The sequence below is a fragment of the Maniola hyperantus genome, chromosome 26 (assembly GCF_902806685.2).
Source record: "Maniola hyperantus chromosome 26, iAphHyp1.2, whole genome shotgun sequence".
NCBI lineage: Eukaryota > Metazoa > Arthropoda > Insecta > Lepidoptera > Nymphalidae > Maniola > Maniola hyperantus.
Window position 1 is genome coordinate 7,100,781 of NC_048561.1, and position 19,817 is coordinate 7,120,597.

At 38.0% G+C, this 19,817-nt stretch overlaps 1 protein-coding gene across 1 annotated transcript in view; it reads right to left on the minus strand.

The window, feature by feature from the left end:
* The window catches only part of LOC117994281 (uncharacterized), a 34,917-nt gene that overhangs the window by 8,650 nt on the left and 6,450 nt on the right, over positions 1-19,817 (minus strand). Inside the window, exons 7-18 of the mRNA XM_069507392.1 lie at positions 19,061-19,249; positions 16,759-16,902; positions 13,392-13,586; positions 12,326-12,505; positions 11,911-12,033; positions 9,583-9,781; positions 8,857-8,975; positions 6,916-7,003; positions 5,927-6,066; positions 4,718-4,844; positions 2,144-2,570; positions 1,185-1,338 (exon numbers count right to left, since the gene is read on the minus strand). Coding sequence (XP_069363493.1) covers positions 1,185-1,338; positions 2,144-2,570; positions 4,718-4,844; positions 5,927-6,066; positions 6,916-7,003; positions 8,857-8,975; positions 9,583-9,781; positions 11,911-12,033; positions 12,326-12,505; positions 13,392-13,586; positions 16,759-16,902; positions 19,061-19,249 — 2,085 coding nt within the window. The remainder of the gene's footprint in view (positions 1-1,184; positions 1,339-2,143; positions 2,571-4,717; positions 4,845-5,926; positions 6,067-6,915; positions 7,004-8,856; positions 8,976-9,582; positions 9,782-11,910; positions 12,034-12,325; positions 12,506-13,391; positions 13,587-16,758; positions 16,903-19,060; positions 19,250-19,817) is intronic.

The following is a 19,817-nucleotide window of genomic DNA, read 5'->3' on the forward strand; positions in this document are numbered from 1 at the left end:
GTTGTATATTTTTCATTGACCTGCCAGTAAACAGGTTCCTACCTAACTAATGCCTACCCTGGCTTCAAATCCTGTGCACGCCACTGGTTGGGAGCATAAGCTAGTTATAGTTCCAAGTAGTAGTATTCTGAAAACCTTATCTGGAATACTCTGTGTCTCATAAATGGATTATCTGGAAACTAGATAATCCATTTATGAGACACAGAGTTGGTTTGCACATGCACTCTCAGTGTCTCATGGGTGGTAAAATGAAAAAATGAAAATGAAAATGAAAATGAAAATGAAAATCTTTTTTATTCGTATAAACTTTTACAAGTGCTTACGAATAGTCGGATGCATCTACCACTGGTTCGGAATGCCTTTCATAGATTCCTAGGTAGATTCATAGACAAATAAAATGGTTCATAAAAGAGCCTACTTACTAAATATAGTCATTAGAAATTAATTTTATTACTAACAAAATGGATGTAATATCTGAAATAAAGATGATTATTATTATTATTTCACGAAGGCGAGTGACTCATGCTTGTGTTTAAGTCGTATCGGTATAAGTAAGGTACACTAAATGTGTGCGAGCGCTTGCTCGCGACTGATTTTTTTTTTTTTTACTCAGTTACAAGTTAGCCCTTGACTGCAATCTCACCTGGTGGTAAGTGATGATGCAGTCTAAGATGATAGCGGGCTAACCTGGAAGGGGTATGGCAGTTTTTATTAAACCCATACCCCTTTGGTTTCTATACGGCATCGTACCGGAAAGCTAAATCGCTTGGCGGCACGGCTTTGCCAGTAGGGTGGTAACTAGCCACGGCCGAAGCCTCCCACCAGACCAGACCAGAAATTTAGAAATTATAAAATTCCAAACCCCTGCCAGGAATCGAACCCGGGACCTCCCACTATTAAGACCACAGCGCTCACCACTGCGCCAGGGAGGTCGTCGACTGATTGGTCCGACACGCACGCACACTTACGCAATGTCCGTGTATCGTACGTAACCACAAGTAAAGTCCACTCGCCTTCGTGAATTGCAAGAACTGTACGTATAATATACCCGGGTCATGTTATGTGTGTTAACGCATATGGGATGTCACAGATGAAAATGTTACTTTTGTACTTTGTTTTTATCTGTGACACCAACAACAAATAAATGCATTTTCTTTCTTTCTCTTTCTTTCTTTCGTACATACCCCATGGTCTATGGTCCAAATGACGTCAAAATATTCGATATAAAGGTCCAATTGTGTTTCAGTGTCGAAATATTCATGTTCGTTTTTTGACAGGTAGTATTGTCTGTTTAAGATTTTATCCATCAAATTGTTTTCCAAAAACTCTTTCTCGATCCTACAAGAATAACAAATCAGAAATGAGGAGATCCGTAGGAGTACTAGAGTAACCGACATAGCTCAACGGGTTGCGAAGCTGGTTGCGAACACATAGTTCGGAAAAAACCGGCCAAACGGAGCGGACTGAAAACCGAAAGGTCGCCGGTTCAAATCCCACCCGTTGCGCTATTGTCGTACCTACCCCTAGCACAAGATTAACTCTTAATTGGAGTAGAAAGGGGAATTAGTGAGCATCTTCTCTACATAGTATAAAATAAAGTTCCTTCCCGCTGTCTGTATGTATGAACGCGTAGATCTTTTAAACAACGCAACGGATTTTAATGCGGTTTTCACTAATAGATAGAGTGATTCAAGAGGAAGGTTTCTAGGTATAGTTTAATATTGGTTTGTGTTAATTTGTTGAAATATGACGATATTTGAACAAAACGTCGGAAAAAATCAAGCTTCCATCGAAAATTAGAAGAAGAAGAACCAAAGAAGCTGGGGCGGGTCGCTAGTTGCTAATATTCTTTAAAAAAAACCTAAGATTTATCATATCTGGATAAAAAACGTCTATCGGTTGATCCATACTAATATTATAAATGCGAGTGTGTCTGTCTGTCTGCTAGCTTTTCACGGCCCATCCGTTCAACCGATTTTGATGAAATTTGGTACAGAGATAGCTTGCATCCCGTGGAAGGACATAGGCTACTCCTTATCCCGGAAAATCGAAGAATTCCCACGGGATTTTCAAAGACTGAAATCCACACGGACGAAGTCGCGGGCATCATCTAGTAATGAATAATGATGATCGTAATACGTACCTTTCTTTATCCACCTCAAATATTTTAGTAACCGCCATAAATACTCTCAAATTAACCTTCCTCGCATCCTTTGCGACGATTTCCAAAAATAAATCCAAAATATCCTCCATTTTAACACCATCATTTTTGATTTCCAAAATTTTTTTGACAAACTCGACAGCGGTGTTAATGCTCGTCGTGTTTTTGTTTTTCGACGAATTTAATGTTTTGAACACACTGTTTATTATTTCGTTAACGTCATTCGTCGTGTATAATTCTATTTTGTCGACGAATAAGTCTGACGCTGCCTTAACTATGCTGTGATGGCGGGTCTGTGCATTCAAAATTTTCGAAATTATCTTTGGTAGATATTTCTGGCATAGTGAATTATTATCTTTTAGTTTGTTCAGTAAAAACTCCGTGATGTCTACTTGTGATTGATTTTGTACTGAAAATAAAACGAAAAAATTACAATTCATTTATTTTTAGCATTCTGGACCTATGTCTATACGTATTTTTAACCGACTTCAAAAAAAGGAGGAGGTTCTCAATTCGTCGGAATCTTTTTTAACTAGTATTTTCTAGATTCTATGCCATATTTTGTACACTTATTTTGTTATTGTTTGTACTATGCTTATCTGACTTTCGTGAGCGCTTTGTATAAGTCTAAATCGAAATACATAAATACAAATACGGACCAAGAGCCAGGGCGTGCCAGTCCTTCGTCATTTTATAAAAGCTGAAAGTTTATCTTTAATTGTCACTGGGAGAAACATTTGTTTGGAGCTTTGGGAATCAGTACCCTTATTATGAATGCGAAAGTGTGTTTGTTTGTTGGTTTGTTGGTTTATTGGTTTGTTGGTTTGTCCTTCAATCACGTCGCAACAGGGCAACGGATCGACCTGATTTTTTGCATGGGTATAGTCAAAGACCTGGAGAGTGACATAGGCTACTTTTTATCCCGGAAAATCAGAATTCCCACGGGATTTTTAAAAACCTAATTCCACGCGAAAGAAGTCGCAGGCATCAGCTAGTAGGCAATAAAGGTGTAAAAGTCTTACGTCAAATTATAAATAGTACATTTCTGCGGCTACACTCACGTGTCCAGTTGACGTTAGCCCGACTAGTTTCGAACCCGTCCGGGGTCCTTTATTGAACGCTCAAATTGTAAAGTCTAATTTTTTTTACATTTTCTTTGGAATATAATAGTATTAGAAATCACGTCATTTATTGCCAGACACACAGGCTGATATCTATAGAGCGCACTTTGACTTGGCTCAGACTTAAGATTGAGTTAAAACGAGACAGATTTATGTGAGAGATATAGCTCTGTCTCGTTTAACTTTGTCTTAAGTCTAAGCTAAGACAGAGTGCGCTGAATAGATCTCACCCTTAGGGCCGGTTGTTTCAACAAACTTTGACGGACACGTAACCTTTAAATATGGCGCTAACGAACGTAAGTAAAGAAAAAGCGTTGATTCAGCATCTATTAGCGCTAACGTTCGCTAAAAAGTTACGTTTACGTTAACCAGTGCTGGCGCCATTGGTTATCGTCAAATCAGTTCGTAACTTCATACTTCTTACAAACGGAATATTTTATTTACAAATTATAATGGAATCAATTTAATTCAAAGCTTTTAATGGTAGTTTTTTTGAAGATGAAAGAGAATTTGTAAGAAAGAAAAAGTGTTTAAAATGCGAAGTAGCAATATTAATAACTATGTATATAATTTAATATACTTAAAATGAAATAAAAAAAAGGATACGGAGAAGTAAGTTAATTTTTAGGGTTAGTTTCGCAACCAAAATAACATGAACAGTTTTTTGTACAATGAAGCAACACACTTAAGTTAACAGATGTTAAAGTTCGTCTACGTCTGTTAAATTTTAACGAACGTATCTTACGAAGACCAATGGTTTGAAACAACCGGCCCTTAGTATCGTTGGAACCCCGCCAGACACCCTTAAAGTTTAAAAGTGTAAGGGTGTCTGGCGGGGCGTATCACAGTTTTCGATTTTTTTTTCTGTACTTGTACTATAAGACCTACCTATCTGCCGAATTTCATGATTCTAGATTAACGGGAAGTACCCTATAAGTTTTCTTGACAGACAGACAGAAAGACAGAGAGAGACAACGAAGTGATGATTTTATAATAAAATGCCACAAGCAATTTTAGACTTGCCTTTACACAAGTTTAAAAAATGTGTTAAAAGTATGCTCCTAAAAAAAGCATATTATACAGTCGCAGACTATGTAAACGATAAAAAAGCTTGGATTTGACTCGCTCCAGCAATGCACGGGGCTGCAATGGCTTGTATAGTACGGTATAATAACATTGTAAATTGAAAAAATAAAAAGAGCAACCGCCGAGTTTCTTGCTGGTTCTTCTCGGTGGGAACGGCGTTCCGAACCAGTGGTAAATTAAAACTACCTGACTATTCATAAACACTTGTAAAAAGTTTACATGAATAAATTTTTTTTTTTTTTTTTTTTTTTTATCCTATAAGGGTACAATTTTGCTTTTGAGGTACGGAACCCTAAAAACGATTAAACGTTCCGGTGCGATACCAAAAAAATTGTCATTGGATACTTACAGTCATTTTCATTAGGAACGACGTATTCCAAAATATTTTCCAAAATCTGGCCATCGTCCTTCAGAAGCACTTCTATAGCTCCTAGAAGCAGCTTCCGAGATCGATGCGACTTTTCTAGTGCAATGTACTGAAATATTAATTAATCTAAATATATAAAAGGTGACTGACTGACTGACTGACCTATCAACGCACAGCTCCAAACTACTGGACGGATCGGGTTGAAATTTGGCATGCAGATAGCTATTATGACGTAGGCATCCGCTAAGAAAGGATTTTTGAAAATTCAACTCCTAAAGAGGTGAAATAGGGGTTTGAAATTTGCGTAGTCCACGCGGACGAAGTCGCGAGCATAAGCTAGTCTAAATATATAAAAGGTGACTGACTGACTGACTGATCTATCAACGCACAGCTCAAACTACTGAACGGATCGGGCTGAAATTTGGCATGCAGATAGCTATTATGACGTAGGCATCCGCTAAGAAAGGATTTTTGAAAATAAGCCCGACCAGAACGCGACAGGTCGAGATGGCGATCGGGGAGGGAACGCGCCGCACACCCGCTCCCGCACTAACCCGGTGCGGGATAGCGCGGGAGACGTGCGGGTGTGCGGGGCGTCTCCCCGCCTTATACACCGATTGCCATCTCGACTTGTCGCGGACTACAGGTATAATGAGTAAGTGAGAAAGAATGATTAACGCCACCATTTTCGATTCGTTCCATCATTGGAACGAACTATAAGTCCCACAAATTGCTAATGCGCGTGGCCGCCATTTTAGTGACGTCAGCACGACTAAAGTTTCGCGCCGATGCAATGGTATATTTTTATATCGGCTGACGTCAAAATGACGTCATTTCGATGTCAATGAGACATGGTTCCAGCGCAATAACAATTTGCGGGACTTATATCTCAGTTTTGGTCACTTATATCTCAGTAAACTTTTGGTCTGGTGGGAGGCTTCAGCCGTGGCTAGTTACCACCCTACCGGCAAAGCCGTGCCGCCAAGCGATTTAGCGTTCCGGTACGATGCCGTGTAGAAACCAAAGGGGTATGGGTTTAATAAAAACTGCCATACCCCTTCCAGGTTAGCCCGCTATCATCTTAGACTGCATCATCACTTACCATCAGGTGAGATTGCAGTCAAGGGCTAACTTGTATCTGAATAAAAAAATAAAAAAAATTAAAAAAAAGTTAAGGAAGGGAAAACTCACCCTTATTAAATCACTAGCACAACTCCCGTCGCAGAGAGAGATAGCTGTATACAAAACGTCCGAATTTATATCAAAGTGCGAAAGAGACAGGACCACTCTCACTAGTGCTGCTTGCAAGATTGGGTCTTTTCTTGTTACTACTGAAATAAATAAAATAAAAATTTAAAATATTAACAAAAGTATGGTCCAAATATATGATACAAATATTTAGAAATAAGAAGTTTGTAAGTTTGTTTGTAGGGAATAGGTAATCTCTGAAACTACTGAACCGATTTTGAAAATTCTTTCACAAAAAAAAATAGAGACCCCTACGAAAATTGTAATAAGCTACACGTGCGAACCCGGGATTGGTCGCTAGTCACTACCCCTATTATAAATGCGAAAGTGTATTGGTTTGTCCTTCAATCACGTCGCAACGGAACAATGGATTGACGTGATTTTTTGCATGGGTATAGTCAAAGACTAGGAAAAAGACATAGGCTACTTTTTATCAGGAAAGTCCAAAAGTCATTTGTGGGTATTGGTATTACCTTTTATAATAAAATCCCGCAAACTATTTTGGACTTACCTTTGCACAAGTTTAAAAAATCTATTAAAAATATGCTCCTGAAAAAAGCATATTACACAATTGAAGATTATCTAAATGATAAAAGAGCGTGGATTTGACCTGCAGCTCGTTCCAGCAACGCACAAGACTGCAAATACTATTTTATACATGGCATAATCTTGTACCTATATCAAATATCTGAACAGAGCAACCGCCGAGTTTCTTGCTGGTTCTTCTCGGTAGGAAAGGCATTCCGAACTAGTGGTAGATGCATCCGACTATTCGTAAGTACTTTTAAAAGTTTATTCGAATAAAAAAGATTTTTATTTTATTTTATTTTATTTTATCCCGGAAAATTAGATAAGAGTTCCCACGGAATTTTTAAGAAACCTAAATCCATGCAGATAAAGTCGCGGGGCATGAGTTATTACAATATACTTACAATTAGCAGAAATAATAGTTAACAGCATATTTAAGGCACTCGGGTCCTCTTGCTTTATGGCTGAATAAAAAATTCCTTGCAAATTAATCTGAAAAAAAACTTTTACTTTAAAAAATGATTCGGTTTGGTTTATTTTTTTACTTAATATTTTATTATCAATGGTTAACAAATAAACTATTAATAAACTTAAATCTAAAAAAAACAACATTAAATTAAAACTTAAATAAATCAAATTAAATCTAAAACCTCATCGAGACCACCGCAGCGAGGCATTGTACCCAAGATGCTGGCAGCATTACCCCTTTGGATGGCCAAACTAATTCTTTGACCAAGGTAGCTGCCAGCTCTCGGGTCCCCGGTTGACTCGACAACTCTTTTTGCAATTTCTTCAAAAAGAGCTCGAGCCCCCGGGCCCCACGGCCCCAAGGTCTCCACACCAAAAGGCACGAATACGAAGCTCCCATCGAGGTTTTCATATTTGCGCCTCTTGGCCTGTTCGGCGCTGATGGCCGCTGCACCCGCCATAGAGGAGGTCGCCTGAATGTGGGATGCAGCTAAAGTGTCTACACAAGTTGCATCCCAAACAAGCGACCTGCCCATCTTCCACGGTACGAGCGTCATACTTTAAAAATAGAATAGAATAGAATAGAATGTTTTTTTTATTCATGTAAACTTTTTAAAAGTGCTTATGAATAGTCAGGTAGTTTTAATTTACCACTGGTTCGGAATGCCGTTCCTACCGAGAAGAACCAGCAAGAAACTCGGCGGTTGCTCTTTTTAATTTTTCAAAAAAAAAATAACGCAAAAACACCTTTGTAAATTTTATTCGCGGCACAAGTTATACTTAGCGCTTTGATTATACTACCTAAACACAATCCATAGGTCTTTTGTAGAAGTCTACAAAAGACCTATGTCCAGCAGTGGACGTCTATCGGTTGATAATGACGATGATCAACTTGCAATTAGGTTTTTAGGGTTCCGTAGCCGAATGGCAAAAAATGGAACCCTAATAGATTCGTCATGTCTGTCTGTCTGTCCGTCCGTATGTCACAGCCACTTTTCTCCGAAACTATAAGAGCTGAAACTTCGTAAGTAGATGTATTCTGTGAACCGCATTAAGATTTTTACACAAAAATAGAAAAAAAAATTTTTTTGGGGTTCCCCATACTTAGAACTGAAACTCAAAAATTGTTTTTTCATCAAACCCATACGTGTGGGGTATCTATGGATAGGTCTTCAAAAATGATATTGACGTTTCTAATATAATTTTTTTCTAAACTGAATAGTTTCAAGATTCAAGATTCAAGATTCAAGATTCAAGATTCTTTATTTGCAGAAACATTTTTACACTGAGATGTTTATAAAAAAATCCGGTATAAATATTTCACCTTACAATAATCAGGCATGCAAAATTAGTACATAGTAAAATAATTTAATTTTTAACATATTATATTCCTTAAAATTACAAATTTCATCTATTGTAATACAAATTAGAGCTTAGATTAGATATTATGATCAAATTGTCTATAGGCAGCTGTACCATGCACCACCAACTAGATTTAAAAAAAACGGGCCGAATTGAGAACCGCCTCCTTTTTTTTTTTTTTTTTTTATTCTGAAAAGATATTTAATTTATTTATTTAGGTATTCAGCTACACTGTTGTTTGCGCGAGAGACACTTCCAAAGTGGTAAAATGTGTGTCCCCCCCCCCCTCCCCCCTCCCCCCCCCTGTAACTTCTAAAATAAGAGAATGATAAAACTAAAAAAATATATATGATGTACATTACCATGCAAACTTCCACCGAAAATTGCAGGTTTGAACGAGATCTAGTTAGTAGTTTTTGATTTATCGTGCAAAATGTCGATAAAATACGATTGTACTACGGAACCCTCAGTGCGCGAGTCTGATTCGCACTTGGCCGGTTTTTTTAATACTCTACCTTTAACATTCCGTCGTCATGAGGTATATCCAAAATGAGGGTATTCTTCAATTTGTATATAAGTAACTTTTCAGAATTTGTGATCTGATCTTCATAATCGTACTGCATTCCATATTTACCTGAAAATTATATACAACTAGATGATGCCCGCGACTTCGTCCGCATGGATTTAGGTTTTTAAAAATCCCGTGGGAACTCCTAGATTTTCCGGGATAAAAAGTAGCATATGTAGCCCCGGGATGTAAGCTAACTCTGTACCGAATTTCATCAAAATCGGTTGCACTGCTGGGCCGTGAAAAGCTCGCAGACAAACAGACAGACACACTTTCGCATTTATAATATACTAGCTTATGCTCGCGACTTCGTCCGCGTGGACTACAAAATTTCAAAACCCTATTTCACCCCCTTAGGAGTTGAATTTTCAAAAATCCTTTCTTAGCGGATGCCTACGCCATAATAGCTATCTGCATGCCAAATTTCAGCCCGGATCGTCCAGTAGTTTGAGCTGTGCGTTGATAGATCAGTCAGTCAGTCAGTCAGTCAGTCAGTCAGTCAGTCAGTCAGTCAGTCACCTTTTCCTTCACCGTCAAAGCAAGTGATATTTAATTTCTTAAAACGCACATAACTCCGAAAAGTTAGAAGTGTGTGCCCGGGATCGAACCCCCGACCTCCGACTAGAAGGCGGACGCCCTAACTCAGTGAATACATGGTTAAAAAGTAACATACCTAAAAACATAACAATATCCCGATACAAGACTCTATCAGCTCTGCTCTTCTTGTCTGTTCGTTGCGACAGTTTGACTACATTCTGTACAACCTGGAGACACTTGTCGTATAACTCTCTATTTTCCTGCAAGAGTTTGTCCAATTCCTGCACAGCCTTGCTTAGTGTGGACGACTCGATATTGTTGCTTGAGAATATTATCTAAAAGTAAATTTTACAGAACAGTAGTGTTTATGATTTTTTTTCAGTTTTAAATAATACTAACCTATTTCCACGACATCCGCGTGGACTACACAAATATGAAACCTCTATTTCACCCCCTTAGGGGCTGAATTTTCAAAAATCCTTTCTTAAGCCTACGTCATAATAGCTATCCGCATGCCAAATTTCAGCCCGATCCGTCCAGTGGTTTAAGCTGTGCGTTAATAGATCAGTCAGTCAGTCACCTTTTCCTTTTATATATTTAGATTAGCCAAGTTTATCACGATGACTAGTCCTAGATGAATATTCCCTTTTTCCCTCCAATTAAGCGTAAAGCTTCTGCTAAGAGTAGGTACGACAATAGTGCAACGTGCGGGGTTTGAACCTTAACCTTTCGGATTTCAGTCCGCTCCTTTAACTGTTGATCTATCGAGGCTCAAATCAAAAGGGTGACTTACTGACTGATCTATCAACGCACAGCTCAAACTACTGGACGGATCGGGCTAAAATTTGGCATGCAGATAGCTATTGTGACGTAGGCATCCGCTAAGAAAGAATTTCTGAAAATTCAATCCCTAAGGGGGTGAAATACGGGTTAGACATTTGTGTAGTCCACGCGGATGAAGTCGCGAGCGTAACCTAGTTAAAATTAAATTTATTTGTGACACCTACACATTGCGAAATAACGTTACAAGTCTGTCTTTAGTTTGACTTATAAAAACGCTAGAATGTTACAAGTCTGTCTTTAGTTTGACTTATAAAAACGCTAGAATGTTACAAGTCTGTCTTTAGTTTGACTTATAAAAACGCTAGAATGTTACAAGTCTGTCTTTAGTTTGACTTATAAAAACGCTAGAATGTTACAAGTCTGTCTTTAGTTTGACGTCCTTAGTTTGACTTATAAAAACGCTAGAATGTTACAAGTCTGTCTTTAGTTTGACTTATAAAAACGCTAGAATGTTACAAGTCTGTCTTTAGTTTGACTTATAAAAACGCTAGAATGTTACAAGTCTGTCTTTAGTTTGACTTATAAAAACGCTAGAATGTTACAAGTCTGTCTTTAGTTTGACTTATAAAAACGCTAGAATGTTACAAGTCTGTCTTTAGTTTGACTTATAAAAACGCTAGAATGTTACAAGTCTGTCTTTAGTTTGACTTATAAAAACGCTAGAATGTTACAAGTCTGTCTTTAGTTTGACTTATAAAAACGCTAGAATGTTACAAGTCTGTCTTTAGTTTGACTTATAAAAACGCTAGAATGATACAAGTCTGTCTTTAGTTTGATTTATAAAAACGCTAGAATGTTACAAGTCTGTCTTTAATTTGACTTATAAAAACGCTAGAATGTTACAAGTCTGTCTTTAGTTTGACTTATAAAAACGCTAGAATGTTACAAGTCTGTCTTTAATTTGACTTATAAAAACGCTAGAATGTTACAAGTCTGTCTTTAGTTTGACTTATAAAAACGCTAGAATGTTACAAGTCTGTCTTTAGTTTGACTTATAAAAACGCTAGAATGTTACAAGTCTGTCTTAAGTTTGACTTATAAAAACGCTAGAATGTTACAAGTCTGTCTTTAGTTTGACTTATAAAAACGCTAGAATGTTACAAGTCTGTCTTTAGTTTGACGTCCTTAGTTTGACTTATAAAAACGCTAGAATGTTACAAGTCTGTCTTTAGTTTGACTTATAAAAACGCTAGAATGTTACAAGTCTGTCTTTAATTTGACTTATAGAAACGCTAGAATGTTACAAGTCTGTCTTTAGTTTGACTTATAAAAACGCTAGAATGTTACAAGTCTGTCTTTAATTTGACTTATAAAAACGCTAGAATGTTACAAGTCTGTCTTTAGTTTGACTTATAAAAACGCTAGAATGTTACAAGTCTGTCTTTAGTTTGACTTATAAAAACGCTAGAATGTTACAAGTCTGTCTTTAGTTTGACTTATAAAAACGCTATAATGTTACAAGTCAGTCTTTAGCTTCATAGTTGTTATGGAGCATAGCTAGTAAGGGCGTGTCTTGTAATCCTCACCTCAGAATAGAATAGAATAGAATAGAATAGAATGTTTTTTTATTCATGTAAACTTTTTACACGTGCTTATGAATAGTCAGGTAGTTTTAATTTACCTCAAGCGCTGTAATCATGTCCCTGGGCAGACATTTACTGGTGACGTCATCCGGCATGCCCAACAGTGCCAGCGCGCATTCCAGCAGCATGTCCTCATCGTCACACTGAGCGAAAGAGATATCCTGAAATAAATCCCGACTAATATTATAAAGGCGAAAGTTTGTATGTGTGTGGGTTATTTCGTATGGGTGTGTGTGTGTGTGTGTGTGTGTGTGTTTGTTACTCCTTCACGCAAAAACTACTGGACGGATTTGGCTGAAATTTGGAATGGAGATACATTATACCCTGGATTAAGACATAGGCTACTTTTTATCCCGGAAAATTAATGAGTTACCACAGGATTTTAAAAACCTAAATCCACGCAGACGAACCCGTGGGCATCAGCTAGTATGGTATAAATTCTTATAAACCTACCTCATAAACTTCACCCGAGTACAAGCCACACAAAATGGCCGCCGGTGTCACTTCAGAGTGGATGTTCGCGCAGCGACGCAGCACTCGCGCGAGTCGCGAGCAAGGCAAGTCGCTGGCCGAGTTCAAACACAGCACGGCCACTAGCAGGGACAGTAGCTGGGGCATTGCTTCGGGAAGCGACTGGAATAAAATAATTTATCTTTTTAATCGACTTCCAAAAAGGCGGAGTTTCTCAATTCGGATCGTTGTTTATGTATGTACAAAGATTTCTGGGCCGATTTGCAATTTTTAGGGTTCCGCACCTCAAAAGAAAAAAAACCGACAAAGTGCGAGTCAGGCTCGGGCAACGAAGGTTCCGCACTAGTCATATTTTTTCGACATTTTGCACGTTAATTCAAAAACTATGATGCATAAAAATAAATAAAAATCTGTTTTAAAATGCACAGGTGAAGACCTTTCATATGATACCTGGCTTGATATAGTTATCTTACTTCGAAAATTGAATATACTAATTATTAGTTCATGACCACAATTAATTATTTTTTGTGTGATGTAACCACAAATTCACGGTTTCAGATTTTTCCCCTAATATCAGCTATAAGATCTACCTACCTGCCAAATTTCATGATTCTAGGTCAACGGGAAGTACCCTGTAGGTTTCTTGGCATACAGACAGACAACAATGTGATCCTATAAGGGTTCCGTTTTTCCTTTTGAGGTCATGATGATCATCATCATGATCAACCCATCACCGGCTCACTACAGAGCACAGGTCTCCTCTCAGAGTGAAAAGGGTTTTGGCCATAGTCTACCACGCTGGCCAAGTGCAGATTGGCAGACTTCACACACCTTTGAGAACATTACGGAGAACTCTCAGGCATGCAGGTTTCCTCACGATGTTTTCCTCCACCGTTAAAGCAAGTGATATTTAATTACTTAAAACGCACATAACTCCGAAAAGTTAGAGGTGCCCGGGATCGAACCCCCGACCTCCGATTGGAAGGCGGACGTCCTAACCACTAGGCTACCACAGGTTTTGAGGTACGGAACCTTAAAAAGTACTTACCACTTCATCTCCTTCTAGAAACGTGTGAACTACTCGCGTCACATACTCTATAACATCTTGTGCTATGTATATAGAGTTCTCTAGGACAATGTTGTCCGTGTTACTGTTGGTGTCGAACAAGTCCTGCCATAGCTTCATACACTGCTCCTTCGTAGCGGGCTGAAGAGATTCAGCGATCAGGAAACTGGTTATTGACTGAAATATAAAATAAAAAAATAAAATAAAAATCTTTTTTATTCGTATAAACTTTTACAAGTACTTACGAATGGTCGGATGCATCTACCACTGGTTCGGAATGCCTTTCCTACCGAGAAGAACCAGCAAGAAACTCGGCGGTTGCTCTTTTCAAATATTTGATATATATAAATAAATAAATAATCTTTATTTCACAGACATCAAGGCCCACAATATTATGTTAGTAACCATCTTAATCTATGTTAGTAACTATATTATAATATAATGTATGTTAGTAAGAAACTTATTCTATGTTAGTTAATATAATTAATATACTTATTAACTAATGCAGACATCCAGTGCGCCTTGAGAGCGCTGTCCTGTCTGTCTGCTATCACCTTCAGGATAATGTTAGGACTTCTCTCCTCTCTATATATAATGTTATTTTATTCTTGAGTGGATTCGGGGAATGAAACCAAGACTTAATTGCGTTTCTATACAACTACAGAAACAACATTTAAAGCCTTTATTTATGGTTTTAACAATTAATCTTTCTAATTATAAACACAAAATGTGGCTAATTCCATTGTACACAATCTCTAAACTAAACTAAAACGACACGTCTAAATCTATTGCTATCCCTTTCATAATGTTGCTTGCGGAAAAGGATAGCACTAGATTTAGACCTGTTAATTTAGTTTAGTTTAGAGATTGTGTACAAGAGAATCGGCCCCATTGTCCGTTTACTTCAAAACACCGACAAAACTTCAGATTCAATTGACATAACTGTCAGTAGTGACATTTGACAAGCTAAGTCCACAGACTTCAGGATATGTCTTTTATGCACCAAAGACAAAGTAATAAATTAAAGAAAAGCACTAAATAGGTGTCCATGGGTAAAGTGGTTTTCTTTACATATATTCATAGAAATTTAATTTAAATCAGTACTTCAATACCCTTATTATAAACTAGCTGATGCTCGCGACTTCGTTCGCGTGGATTTAGGTTCTTGAATAAAGTTGAAGCGAAACTTTTTCTGTCATATTTTATGTGTACAGTATGCGGCAGAAAACAAAGTACATCAGCCTTTAGAATGACATTTAGGCTTTGAAGAGCGTTGTCTCTGTCACTCATACCTATTTTACGTTTAAAATAATATTTTTTCCATATATGAAATGAATGTAGAAATATAATTTTAGTGGGAGGTCCCGGGTTCGATTCCTGGCAGGGGTTTGGAATTTTATAATTTCTAAATTTCTGGTCTGGTCTGGTGGGAGGCTTCGGCCGTGGCTAGTTACCACCCTACCGGCCAAGCCGTGCCGCCAAGCGATTTAGCGTTCCGGTACGATGCCGTGTAGAAACCAAAGGGGTATGGGTTTAATAAAAACTGCCATACCCCTTCCAGGTTAGCCCGCTATCATCTTAGACTGCATCATCACTTACCATCAGGTGAGATTGCAGGCAAGGGCTAACTTGTATCTGAGTAAAAAAAAAAAAAAAAATTTTGACTATGCCATGTATATATATTTATGAGACTATCATTTTCATTAAACAAAACTTAAGTTTATATGAAAACCTCAAATGTAAAAGGCATCTGCTCAAACTGCGGCACCCTCCGCCGCCAGTAGAACCGCTCAATTCTCTTAAAACTTTTGTATTGTTAAATTTGTATTTGATGTATATGATTAGCTGTTAGTGATCCAAATAAATGAAAAAAAAAAAAAAAAAAAAAAAAAAAAAAAAGATTTTTCTCCACTGGCCCACTCTTCTAAAATCACTTGCCCAAATATATAATTGAGACGCGAGAATTTAAAAACTTCACTGTTAGTAAAGACATATTATTCGACTAGCTTATGCTCGCGACTTCGTCCGCGTGGACTACAAAATTTCAAAACCCTATTTCACCCCCTTAGGAGTTGAATTTTCAAAAATCCTTTCTTAGCGGACGCCTACGTCATAATATCTATCTGCATGCCAAATTTCAGCCCGATCCGTCCAGTAGTTTGAGCTGTGCGTTGATAGATCAGTCAGTCAGTCAGTCAGTCATTCAGTCAGTCAGTCACCTTTTCCTTTTATATATATAGATTAAAGATTAATGATTACCTTCTAGAGAAGTTTTAGTTTTATTTTAATTTTTGACATTCGTAATCTAAATATATAAAAGGAAAAGGTGACTGACTGACTGACTGACTGACTGACTGATCTATCAACGCCCAGCTCAAACTACTGGACGGATCGGGCTGAAATTTGGCATGCAGATAGCTATTATGACGTAGGCATCCGCTAAGAAAGGATTTTTGAACATTCAACTCTTAAGGGGGTGCAATAGGGGTTTGAAATTTTGTAGTCCACGCGGACGAAGTCGCGAGCATAAGCTAGTCTAAATATATAAAAGGTAAAGGTGACTGACTGATTGACTGACTGACTGATCTATCAACGCCCAGCTCAAACTACTGGACGGATCGGGCTGAAATTTTGCATGCAGATAGCTATTATGACGTAGGCATCCGCTAAGAAAGGATTAAACTCATCGCCTAAGGGGGTGCAATAGGGGTTTGAAATTTATGTAGTCCACGCGGACGAAGTCGCGGGAATAAGCTAGTAAATACTATAATTGAAATTTGTATTTTTTTGTGACTAATTTTATCAAAACTATCTACACGTGTGTTAGGTATATCATAACATATTGCATGCTGATAGTCAGAATTTGGCTGTATCTTTTTGTTTTTGTAACATCTCCACTATTTACCCAGATTCGCAATAAAGAAATTTGAATTCAAAACGCTCTACAAATCCGCTATCTCCTTCTAAAGGTCGATGCACATTATTTACTGCTGTGTACTGTAACTTCGTGACCTTTTTTTTTTTTTTATTCATTATAGGTGTACGCTTGACCACAATCACACCTGATGGGAAGTGATGATGCGGCCTAAGATGGGACGCGTTTACCTAGAAGATGCCTATTCACTCTTGTTTTAAAGATACCCGGGTTGTAATTGGTAGGAAACACATATCGCGGAAGAGTATTCCAAACCTTAGCCATACGTATGAGGAATGATGACGCAAAACGTTTCGTGCGTGTAGATGGTATGTCGACGACATAAGGATGGAAACTCGCCCGACGTCTTGCGGTTCGGTGGTGAAATGGTGGTAATGGTATGGTGGTAAACTGTAGGTAAAAAGTTATACTTACAATCCTCAGTTCTTTATCAGCTTGTAATAAAGGGTAAATAACGACGTCCTTTCTCTTGTTGGCGGGAAAACGATCGTAGAACAAAATGGCGGACTGCAACAGGCGATCGCTGAATGGCACTTTAGACTGCACGCTCCAAGATATCTATGGGACGAATTAATAGATGAAAGTCAGTGGGAGAATATATCATACGATATCGTATACAAACCCGTTCACGGCTTGGTTGAGTGGACGAAAGAAAAACGAAAAAATGAAAATGAAAATTTATTTATGACAACATTGGGGCCGATTCCCTTGTACACAAACTCTAATCTAAACTAAATTAACAGGTCTAAATCTAGTGCTATCCTTTTCTGCAAGCAACTTCATGAAAGGGATAGCAATAGATTTAGACGAGCCATTTTAGTTTAGTTTAGAGATTGTGTACAATGGAATTAGCCACAATGTCGGTTTACAGTTTAGTGTCGGGAACCCTGAAGTAAGTTTGATAAACCTGTAGCTGTATCTTCCCAAGAGACCTCATCCCTCTGGCTAAAACTTACATGCATAAGGACTGGAATGTAAGATGGAATACTACCCAATTAAACATAGCCAAACACTATAGATATATCCAGCCCAATATTCCCCGCAAACCCTGGTTTTTCAAATCCAAAAAACTAAATAAAAGGACAATGGGGCCAATTCTCTTGTACACAATCTCTAAATTAACAGGTCTAAATCTAGTGCTATCCTTTTCCGCAAGCAACATCATGAAAGGGATAGCAATAGATTTAGACGTGCCATTTTAGTTTAGTTTAGAGATTGTGTACAACGGAATTAGCCACAATATCCGTTCTATGTAGGCTACGATTAGGTCACATATGCTCTCCAGTGTTTTTAAATAGAATCAGGGTGAGAGATAGCTCGCTTTGTGAATGTGGTCTGGATGAGGGAACAGTCGAGCACATATTTTTCAACTGTACTAACCACCCCATATCTTTGTACGAGTTTCTACCCCATAATATCCCTCGCCCAATTCATTTCCCTTATCTCCTCTCTTTTCCTAACCCTTCGATCCTAAGATGTCTATGCAATTATATTAATTTGTATGATATTAAATTATAATGTATCTCTAACATCAATGTTTAATGTTTTATATTATTAATTGTTATATTTCCTTTATGTTAAACTAAAATCATACTAATTGTCCAATGTATAAACTAACAACTTGTGTTGTCCTTGTGATGTGTAGGTCTAACAAAGGTTTATATACACTGTAGTCTGTGGGTTAGAAAGAAAAGTCTCTCATGAAAGGAATTCAAGAACCAAATTACAACGATGTTTTCTCCACTGAATTGACATTGGCGGAATTCTTGCGGACAACAAAACCGCAGTACATAGAGCCATAGACAAGAAAAGAAGAAGAAACCTGTGTCTCAGGGTCCCCACTCCTCCTCCTCAGTCTCAAACATAATAGTTGTGTTAACAAAAACTATAAATACTTAAGTCTAAACAATTAGCATGCAGTGTGTCGTGCGTGTATGTGTATGTGTTTGTGTGTGTGTGTTTGTGTGTGTGTGTGTGAGTGTGTGTTCTGTGTGTTAGAAAGAGCTAAGGAGTTGCAGCTAGAGTCACGATATCGTACACAGAGACGATATCGTTCACGGCTTCTTTTAGTGTAGGAAACATTCACGGCTCTAATCTTACGATATCGTATACGGGGACGATATCGTGCACGGTTTCTTTGAGTGGACAAAACACCTAGGCTTGCGATATCGTATACTGGGACGATATAGTTCACGGTTTGGTTTAATAAATAAATAAAATAAATAATCTTTATTTCACAGACATCAAAGGCCCACAATATTATGTTAGTAACCATCTTAATCTATGTTAGTAACTATATTATAATATAATGTATGTTAGTAAGAAACTTATTCTATGTTAGTTAATATAATTAATATACTTATTAACTAATGCAGACATCCAGTGCGCTTTGAGAGCGCTGTCCTGTCTGTCTGCTATCACCTTCAGGATAATGTTGGGATTGCGAAGAAGCCGTCTACACAGTTATCCGCAAACATACCGGACGCGCTACAGTACCGAGGCAGTCCCAACATTATTCTGAAGATGTTATTATACTGGACTCGGAGGGCGTTTATAGATTTTTGGGTATAGTCAACCCACGATGATTTAATAAACGAAAAGAAATGCCTACTGCTTTACTAGGATTATGATATCGTACACTGAAAAAACACCTAGGCTTACGATATCGTACACGGGGACGATATCGTACACGGCAAAACGTACTAAAACTACTTACGGCTTCACAGGTCTCATAGTCCACGTTTCCGTTCCTCAAATGGCTCTCCAGAGCTTGCAGGTCCACGTACTCGCTCAGATCACTCACAATACTGCGTGTGTGTGCGTCTGTCAATACACGCAACGCTGTGAACCTCTCATAGAAGCGGGATGATTTTATTCGGGGGTAGATTTCACTTTCTAGAATTTTCTGGAACAAGAACATTACTCATCTGAATTTTTAGGGTTCCGTACCTCTTGTTGTCTATCTGTCTATCCGTCGTGTCTGTCAAGAAAACCTAAAGGTACTTCGCGTTGACGTAGCATCATGAAAGGTAGTTTTTATGGCACATGTAAAGGGAAAAATCCGAAACCCTTAAAATGTGTCCAAGAACAAATAATATTTTAAGTAAGATAACTATATCAAGTGGGGTATCATATGAAAGGTCTTCACTTGTGTATTCTAAAACAGATTTTTATTTATTTTTATGGATAATAGTTTTTGATCTATCGTACAAAAATGTCGCCAGCAAATCATGATGATCAACCCATTGCTGGTTCACTACAGAGCACGGGTCTCCTCTCAGAGTGAGAAGAGCCACAGTCCGCCATGTTGGCTAGGTGCGGATGGGCAGACTTCACACACCTTTGAGAACAGCGTGATGCACTATAATATTATGATCTAAGCCCTTCTCGTTCTGACAGGAGGCCCGTGCTCAGTAGTGAGTCGGCTATGAGCTGAGGTGATGATGATGATGATGATAGGGATATACTCATAA